Source organism: Zingiber officinale, chromosome 3B (genome assembly GCF_018446385.1).
Source record: "Zingiber officinale cultivar Zhangliang chromosome 3B, Zo_v1.1, whole genome shotgun sequence".
Taxonomy (NCBI): domain Eukaryota; kingdom Viridiplantae; phylum Streptophyta; class Magnoliopsida; order Zingiberales; family Zingiberaceae; genus Zingiber; species Zingiber officinale.
In genome coordinates, this window is record NC_055991.1 from 21,402,023 (window position 1) to 21,411,781 (window position 9,759).

At 42.0% G+C, this 9,759-nt stretch overlaps 1 protein-coding gene across 2 annotated transcripts; it reads right to left on the bottom strand.

Annotated features, from left to right (window-relative positions):
* Window positions 1-5,621: 5,621 nt before the first annotated feature.
* LOC122056126 (pentatricopeptide repeat-containing protein At5g42310, chloroplastic-like) lies at window positions 5,622-8,197 on the bottom strand. Of its 2 annotated transcripts, none has more exons than XM_042617919.1 (6): window positions 6,980-8,197; window positions 6,499-6,651; window positions 6,305-6,376; window positions 5,918-6,017; window positions 5,772-5,845; window positions 5,622-5,663 (listed from the first exon to the last, which is right to left on the bottom strand). In XM_042617919.1, exons 1-5 carry the CDS (start codon window positions 8,159-8,161, stop codon window positions 5,811-5,813), a joined length of 1,542 nt encoding a protein of 513 aa, XP_042473853.1. In that variant the 5' UTR covers window positions 8,162-8,197; the 3' UTR covers window positions 5,622-5,663; window positions 5,772-5,810. The 2 variants fall into 2 exon arrangements, with proteins under 2 accessions (XP_042473853.1, XP_042473854.1); XM_042617920.1 differs by having other exon boundaries at window positions 5,622-5,672.
* Between the last annotated feature and the right edge of the window lie 1,562 nt (window positions 8,198-9,759).

Sequence of the window (9,759 nt, forward strand, 5' to 3'; positions counted from 1 at the left end):
TGACTCGCTGTAATACTAAATATGATTCTCTACATATATATAGATATGTCTGTGAAGTTCTTACTGCAGCACGAGTTCAAGTTTCCTTCGACTTATGGTATATAAGTCATCTTGGTTATGGAGACTTATATTTTGACATCTTAAGTAAACATCTCATTGAGGTGTGGACCCGGGATGATTGGGTATAAGTTGAAGTGTCCGAAGGTGTTTGGATATGTTGGACCACTTAGGGCCGGCAAGAGGGGATGAATTGCCTGAAAAAATAAATAAAAACCTTTCTCATTCTTTCAATTCTAATTAAAAGCAACTATAATAATAAATGAAAATAACAACTTAAAACCGAGATACTAGATTTACTTGGTTACAACCTAGGTGGTTGTTAATCCAAAATCAATGAAAGAACTAAAATAAAATCTTCTTCATTGAAGACAGAGAAGTCTCTTACACTCGTTAAAAAGCTCAGACAGTTGCTAGTAAATGATTACAAGAGTTATTGTCTATTTCCTAGGTCCAGGGGTCTTTTTATAACCCCTGGAAAATCTTATTTGTGGCTTGAAGGCATCTTCCATAGGGCTGGAAGGCGCCTCCAGCGAGGTGCCAAAAGATAAAGTTTTATCCTTTGGCAACTGCTAAAATCAGCCTGGTCGAAGGCACCTTCCATAAGGCTGGAAGCCACCTTCATACTATTCATCAAAGGTGCCTTCCACAGTGAAGGTGTGGAGGCACCTTCAATTCACTTTGAAGGCGCCTCCAGCAGCAATTCCAGCCTCCTTTCACTCTTCTGCTGCTCTAATTCTGGGTGATCGCGACCATCAGAAATAGAACTCACCCGAACCCATTTTTCAGCCTTCTCCTCGAGCAGGCTTCCGGTCCGACTTCTCGTCCCTCGGAATGTCACGCACGTCCTTCTCGTCCACCGGTGTACTCTTCCGTAGTACCTCGTCCCTAGGATGCACTTAGCCGGTCGGCTCCCTTCCTGTGTCATCCTTCTCGCTAGCTGCGTCTTTCGCTTGACTTCTTGTGTTCCTAAGCTCCTGCACACTTAGACACAAGGGTCAAACATAACATGACCTAACTTATCCTAGTTAATCACATCAAAACTACCACAGGGTTCCAACAATCTATCCCTTTTTGATATGCATCAACCCATGTTCAAGTTAGGGTACTAATAATGTAATAAACGTAAAGAAATTACAATAATAACATTTTAGGAACATTAAGTATAATGTTGCAAAATTTAAAAGTTTGCAAGAAAAATTTTAAAACCTCCCCCTAAAATCTCCAATTTATACCTATTCCTCCTCATTTAATCACATCAAAAAATAACATAACAAGTTAGAATATTTTGAAGTTAATTTTGAGGGGTACTTAATAAAATAGTAAACATAATGGTTAAAAATTTTCATAAAGTCATACTTTGTATTTAAACAAAAAAACATTTTGAAAAAAAAATCTAACTTTGTTAACAGAGTAAATCGTTTTAACAGTTAGTTAATTAAATATTTATTTCGATAATTAGCTTCGAGACTATGGAAAGACACTAGGCCTTCTTGGATATTGGAGCAACAACCACTTTCTTAGACAAAATCTTTTAAGGAAATTAATATTCAAAGAATTTTAGTCTAGGTATGATCTTGGAACCTAATATAAGTTCCTACCTATTGGATTAATCAGAAATTTTGGAGGTACATAATTTTTAGAAATATTCCTAATTTGTCTCTAGTGATGTCTAATATACCAGTTCAAATTATTATATCTCCTAATATTTTAATTTTTTTTAAGCATGCACAATTTTTCAAGTATTCTAGCTATTTCTATTTTCAGTTTATCATTTTCTATTTTTAAATTATCAAACAAATCTAATGGGCATGCTGTAGAAGTCAAGCGGCGACTATAAACCCTTAAGTCAGAGACTCCCGTGTCGATCGACCGGGTTTGAGTTATATTAGAGCCACAGGCTCTAAAAGTCGAGCGGCGACTATAAACCCTGGAGTCAGAGACTCCCGTGTCGATCGGCCGGGTTTGAGTTATATTAGAGCCACAAGCTCTAGAAGTCGAGCGGCGACTATAAACCCTTAAGTCAGAGACTCCTATGCTAATCGACCAGGTTTGAGTTATATTAGAGCCACAGACTTTAGAAGTTGAGCGACGACTATAAACCCTTGAGTCAGAGACTTCCGTGCCGATCGGCCGTGTTTGAGTTATATTAGAGCCACAGGCTCTAGAAGTCGAGCGGTGACTATAAATCCTTGAGTCAAAAACTCCCGTGTTGATCAACCGAGTTTGAGTTATATTAAAGCCACATGCTCTAGAAGTCGAGCGACAACTATAAACCCTTGAGTCAGAGACTTCCGTGCCGATTGGGCGAGTTTGAGTTATATTAGAGTCACGGGCTCAAGAAGTCGAGCGGCGATTATAAACCCTTGAGTTACAGACTCTCGTGCCTATCTGCCGGATTTGAGTTATATTAGAGTCACGGTCTCTTGAAATCGAGCGGCGACTATAAACCCTTGAGTCAGAGACTTTCGTGCCTATTTGGCCATGTTTGAGTTATATTTGACCACGAGCTCAACGTTAGACTCTGGTATCGACCGACCGAGGTATCAGACCCTTTATCTCCCCCATTCGGGGTGAGCGGCCTTCACTGGTCACGATCAGAGTATCTATCTCGGATCAGCATATCAGAGCTCTTATCTCTCCTGTTCGGGGTCGAGCGGTCTTCACTGGTCTCGAACCAACTTATTGGATCCCCTATCTCCCTCGTTCGGGGTCGAGCGGTCTTCATTGGTCTCAGATCAGCATATTGGAGCTCTTATCTCTCCCGTTCGTGGTCGTGCGATTTTCACTGATCTCGGACTAGTTTATCAGATCTCCTATCCCCCATTCGGGGTCTAGCGGTCTTCATTGGTCTCGGACCAGCATATCGGATCTCTTATCTCCCCTTTTCCGGGTCGAGCAGTTTTCACTAGTCTCAGACCAACTTATCGAATCCCTTATCTTCCCCATTCGGAGTCTAGCGGTCTTCACTGGTCACGGTAAGAGTATCTATCTCCCCCGTTCGGGGTCGAGCGGTCTTCACTGATCTCGGAACAGCATATTGGAGCCTCTATCTCTCCCGTTTGGGGTCGAGCTATCTCCAATGGTCTCAAACCGAAGTATCTCCACAGGTCTTGGATCAGTGTATCGCCACCAGTCTCAGACCGGAGTATTTTCACTAGTCTCCAACTAGGGTACCCCGCGGGTTCCATGCCCTTCGGTTGCATAAGCCTCGCACCCACTTGAGACACCGACGTCGTACTTTTAGATCTCTCGCGATCCTCTCCCGGGCGGCATTATCCCGCTCGGTACTATTCGATTGCTGAGTAAGCATTTTACGGTCACCCGGTCGACATTTTCAGGTCGCTCGGTCCCATTTTACGGCCATCCGATCGACATTTCTTCGTGGCCCGGTTGACATTCTCCCAATGCCTCGGTCGACATCTTCGCAGTCACGCGCTCGACACCGCTCGCCCAGCGTCTCCACCTGATCGGCATCCTGCCGATTGCCATGTCAGCACTTTCTCGGTTGCCTGCTAGGCATCGCTCGCTCAGCTCGACATCCCACGTTTCACTCGGTCGATTATCATTTTACTCGTCGCTCGCTTGACGTTTTTGTCGCCTGCTCGGCGTCTGTCCAGTTTTTGACTTGCTATTATTTTTTTTAGTCCGCTCGGCATTGCTACCATCTCTCATGCGACACCATTACTATAGTGATCGCTTGTGTGGCATTGTTAAGTGGGTTTCAACGATTTGACTCTGTTATCGAGAGTGATTCAACCTTTGCGATAGACTGTCCAGTTAGTCAGACTTGCAGTCTCCTTTGACTAGACTTGAGAGGGAGGCTTGTGATGCAGATATGTCTGAAAGACCCTTGAGGAATTAGGAGAAAAGAGACGGGCATTTTTATCATTTCATATTTTGAGGGTTTTGGTATTAGAAAAGGCACTTTTCATCACAGAAAGGAAGGGGGTTTTTTTGTTTTGGTCGCCACGAGGAAAAGGGGGGTGCGAGCTTTTCTTCTACTGCCATCCGCTGGCCATTCACGTCGTTGCCTCTTCCTGAGCTCGTCGGCACATCGATGAGCCATATCCCTCTAGGTCGTTCCAGGTCGACGCCACCACACCGCCTTTGCCTCACGCACGTCAAGCAACCCCGGCGTTAACGCCGCCAACTTCTCCCTCTCGGACTCACGTCGTCGCTCGCGCCGCCGCGAGCAGCTGCTGCCCTCTAGGCCCTGGCAACCCACACATCGCCTCCGGTGCCGCCTCCCCTTCCCCCCTGTACACTGGCAACATCGCCGCCTTCGACGATAGTTGGCATCTGATCCATCGCTATGTTTCCGGCCGTCTGTTGTGTTTCCGACCATCAAATCGCTATGTTTTGCGCTTCGTACCACTATTATGATTGTGAGCCATTGTTATTAGCCGACCTATGAGCCGTTATTGTGTGTTGTATTCCGGCTTGCACATCATTGTCATATTCCGGCCTACGTGCCGATGTCATATCCTGGTTTGCATGCCGTCTTCCAGGTCCATACCTTGTCCGACTCGGTGCAGTCAGATCCAACGCCATGATTAGCTCAGCGTCCACCAGAGGGCGCCTCCAGAGGCCAGGATACGTTCTCCATTCTTATTTTATACGCATTTCACAACTCTACTATGCATTCGGTCCCTTATATATTCGCTGGATTTACCTCGAGCATCGGGGTAGGAGGACCGGGACAACCCAATCACTGGCTGCAGGTGACATTTATCAGAAAACTTTTGACGACTTGATCAACATAGAAGACAGATCATCACCCCTCTTCACTTCGGGTCATAGAGATGCAGTCAGTATTTCAATCACGTCATTGATAATTACATCTTCGTATATTTCCGATAGGATCAATGGGTATACATCTCCATTAGTTGAGGACACCCAAATCAATTTCACAAGGAATCGACAGATCAGTTAGCACGAAAGTCAAATAATTATCTATAATAGTAAACTCGATTCTCTATGTTCAGTTAATTCAGTAAGAAAGTTAAATAGTTACGACAGTCATTATGTTCAGTTAATTCAGTAACTGATCAAATTAATTAATTTTATATCAATTAATTCGATAATAGATCAAATTAATCAATTTGATTGGGTGATAAAGTTGGAATTGGATTTGTCCGGAAAAACAAAATTCTATTTAATCGATTTTAATTTATTCAATTCAATCATTTCACACCCTATTTATTTTTTTTTCCTCTTTTCCTTAAACATAGATGAAAATACGTCTTAATATGTTCAAATCATGCTCAAATTGATATAATATAAAGCAGTTTGACTATAATAGTTTCGATCAAAATTATAATAATAATATTTGAATAAAAGTATTTAAAATAAAATCCAACGGAGTACTATTTTAATAATTTATTAACTTGAACATCTTCTAGGAGCGCCTTGAGATTTTCTGATAAAACAAGTTATCCATGCGCTTGTTGTGCTTGTCGAGGTTCGCAATACCACTGTTTCTGTCCTATCCATCGTCCGCTGCTGTGCAGTTTCCACTTAACAACGACACAAGTCGAGTTCATCTTCCTCCTCTCTCTTTCTCTTTCTCTTTCTGAGTGGAGCACTATTAGCCCCCAACATACCTATTTTGTCTTAAGGGAAAGAGTTAGGCATGAGTAGTTGACTAGTTGTGAATTGCTAGTTTTCAATTAAGTGAGACAGATAAATGATCATTTGGAATAACATATTACCAGACTGTTTAGCTTTAAAGCTAGTGAATGATCTTCAGATTATGAGATTTTCCTCGAGTTTGAAGAAAAACCACCTGTTGCCAATTGAGAATATTTATGAACATGTCTTGGACTCTTGGCCTTAGAAAATATATGTATCACATTACCTCGCTGAAGGCATATAAGCGAGGCATCATGCAACATCTCCCTCGCTTTTCTATCAGGAGTGCAACCAGCCCTTTCCATCTCACGATAGATAATTGGAACCTGAAAGCATTCCAAGAAGATCAAAGGAACTCAATCAGTAGGTTCATATCTCCTACCGAACTGTCACACAGGAAAATTTCTGGATGAAATCTGAAGTCAAGCAAGAGAAAATTAAAGTTCAAGCAAACTATATGTACTTAGCAAAGCTAAAAAAGAGTCAAATTAATGCATAGTAAAATACTTGGCAAAATCAATGAGACTAAATTTTACTTCCATAATCATTTATTCTACTATGCTCGAGTGGATATAATCATAAGAACAAACAGAAAAGGGGAAAAGAAGCTGACCTCGTCATATTTTCGAGCCCTCATAAATGCTTTCATTAAAGTACAATAAGTAATCACGTCTGGACTAATCCCCTACAGAGACAACAATAAGTTTTCCTGTTAATTGTAATGTAATACAAATGGAAAAATAACTAAAAAGAGGGAATACTAGAAGATCACATAAGTAATTTGATATGGTTCGGCAAACTACTTACACTCTCCTTGATGTGTTCAAAAACCGTTGTTGCTTCCAAATGCTTTCCAGCAATACTAAATGCATTCATCAACAGATTCAACATTATAAGGTTTGGTTCAGTTCCATCATCTTCCATTAGCTGAAGAACTTTCAAAGTTTGTTCACAAAGCCCCTAATTAACAATGTAAGAATACAAATAATCAATTAGTTGAAGAATCTTGACAGTTATTTCTTAAAAGAGAATGATCCTAAACTCAAAATAATAGAAGCCATCTCAATTAATACAAGCAAGCACATGAATGACCAAAATAATCAATTCCTATGAAATAAAAGTGTACAAAGACAAATGTAGGAATGTATGTATGCATATAACCAAGTATAGTAAGGTTCACAAGATCATATAGATGAAAGAAAGATCAAGTATTAACCACATGGATAGACTAACAACTTTTTTTCATGCAAATTGACAAATTTAAACAAAGGATAGACAATCCTTGTACCTGCTGGGCATATGCATTTGCTAATACACAGAAAAGGCTAGCAGACATTTGTATGCCTTTAGCTTTAAGTGCAGCGACACACTCCTCAGCATTTTGAAACATACCATACTGACCATATATATCGACCAAAACTGAATATATTATACCACTTTCTGTCATTCCTCTATATTTCATACCCTTGAACAAGTTTTTTATGTCATCCCATCTTCCCTGTTCTCCTAAACGACTAATGATAGTGAGAAATATCTTAGGATCAGGGTATAAACCTTGCTCTTGCATTTCAGTAAAGAATCCAAGGGCACGTTCCAAGTCACCAGCCCTGCAATGCCACCTAATCAGCATGTTCCAAGTTGTGATGTCTGGCTTCAGACCCTCGCTGCGCATTTTGTCAAACACCTTGACTGCTTCATCCAATTGATCATACTTTCCGAAGGTATCGATCATATCATTGTACATTCTCAAGTCAGGCACAATGCCAAGCTCACGCATCTCCATTACCAGGTCCATAGCTTTCTTCCACATGCCATTGTCCCGATAAAGCTTAATGATTTTGCTATACACAAAGGAATCCAGTCGAATTCGCTTTGCCTTCATCTCTCCGAGAACCCACCAGGTGTCCTCCAGACGACCAGAATTGACATAGGAATCCAAGAGGATGAAGTAGGTCTGTCGATTCCACTCCACGCCCTCCTTGCTCATCTCAACAAGCGCGCGATCGGCCATCAAAAGCTGACCTTTCCGCAAAAATCCGCCGAGGAGCGCGTTGTAGTCCCTCGAAGTGGGCCGGATGCCCGACCACTTCATCTCCCGGAAGACCGCGTCCGCCTCGAGTGTCCTCCCGGTGCGGCCCAGCGCGAAGACGATCCGGCCGTAGGACGCGGCGCTCGGGCTCATCCCTGCAGCCTCCATCCGGCTCAGAAGGTGCAAGGACCGGTCAAGGAGGCCCTTTGAGCAGTGGGAATGGATCAGACTGTCGTAGTCTTCGCGAGAAAGCTCTCTTTTCTCGCGTTCTCGAGCGGCTTCATCGTCCAGGAGGACTTTTGAGGCCAAAGTCCACTTTTTGGGTGGGATCTCCGTAAGTCTGAGGTGGTTGCGGAATTCCTTCGAGGAGGAGACAACGCTGCGAGGGGAGGGCTTAGGAGGCGAAGGCTTGAGGGCAAATTCGACGAGCGCCGCGGTCATTCCTCTTCTTCTGGATTCAATTTCTACAACTAAGAACAGAGAATGAGGTGAGGAAGAAGAGGTATCAGGGGTATTTTTAGAAAGTAAATAAATTACGGGTTTGATATCATCCACCCGATAACCCGATCTATTATCCGCTTTCCAGTTTCTACCCGCTAACCCGCCCAATGTCGGCGTCGGCGCGGTCAAGGCGCGAGAAGACCACATCCACCGTGGCCTTCGCTTCTTATCCCTTTCCTCAGCCATCGGCTTTCCCACTCCGCTCGATCGCTTTCTCGCAATGACGGCGACGAAAAAGAAGGATAGCGATCGCTCTACGAGCGGCCGGCGGACTCCTCTCCATGGCGTGCTTGGCGCCGCCGCTGTTCAAGCGGTCTTCTTCTCTCCATTCGCTTCGCCGTGAGTCCATTCACCCTTCTATATTATGTTCTTTCACACCGTACGTGATTTGATCCCTTATATGTATGTATACAAATCCCCTCCTTTGACATTTTGTTGCTTTTCGCGTGTTGGTAATCTGGAACTGCTTTAGGCGGGCAGTGATTTGGGTGTTTGTTGATATGCCTGAACGACATGAAGTATCGACGTGATGGTTGTTGTTGATTCAAGATTTTTTTTCCCCATTCGTTATTTGATCTCTTGGTTTTCCCGTGCAATATGGAGTCAGGGAGTTGGCATTTCGGTTATTTAAAGGTTAATGAATCAGAAATTGCATTAAGTTCTCCATGGAGCTTGTTTGGACTACGAGAATAGAATTGGGTCGTATCTGTACGAAGAATGAGAGTGCTCAGCTCTTTTTGTGTGTGTGTGTGTGTTTCCAGCTTTGATAATAATCTTTCTAGCTAGTCAGGGAGTATTTGCCATTGTCATTTTTGGTGGAGTATATTTGTAATTTTTTTTTTGTCAAGAAATAATCTGATAATTATGCTCTTCTTTGCAAGGTTGGACACCTTACTATGAGTTTTAACTAAGGAAATTGCCACTTCATTTTCTTGAATTTATTTGACATGCATGAATATTCCTTCTATAACTCTTGCTTGGTTTATGAATTGTATTCTCATTTGCTATCAAAATTTAACACGCCTACAAATTGATTGACTCTTGTCTTTTTTCTTCAACAGAAAAAGAAAGGAAACATGCTTTTGAAACATTGAGATTAATATATAACATTCCATGAACCCTTGGGCATTGGTGTCTTAATGTTTTCTTGTATTTTCACATGTTAATGTAGTACAATTTTCATTATTCGTTTTTGCATTTTCTGGGAACAGCAAACGGTAGAGATTCTATTTGCAGCAGAATTCAGTGTGTTTTGTATGCTCCATCAGTGATTGAAATTGAGCACATACCTACTTTGGAAGCTCATTTGACAGATGTTAGGAGACCCTGAAAATATGCTGTAGCTGTTGGTCCTCCTGTGAAGGTTAGATATTACAAACTGAAAAGGAAGATTGATTTCACATAATTAGTTCCTAGTTACCTGATAATTGGTTACTAAATGGGTCTTTGCTAAAAAGCTCTATTGAATGGAATTCAAAATTGTGCTTATGAAAAACAAGGTATAGTTATTATCCATCAAACTAATTTTAAAATTTTTT

What these genes read in the sequence shown, in the direction of transcription:
- LOC122056126 (XM_042617919.1), bottom strand. Translation starts at nt 8,161, where the DNA reads ATGACCGCGGCGCTCGTCGAATTTGCCCTCAAGCCTTCGCCTCCTAAG. An exon ending in CAAATGCATATGCCCAGCAG is followed by an intron (nt 6,652 to 6,979) that starts GTACAAGGATTG and finishes ATTGTTAATTAG; the next exon opens with GGGCTTTGTGAACAAACTTT. An exon ending in GCTTATATGCCTTCAGCGAG is followed by an intron (nt 5,846 to 5,917) that starts GTAATGTGATAC and finishes AATTGGCAACAG; the next exon opens with GTGGTTTTTCTTCAAACTCG.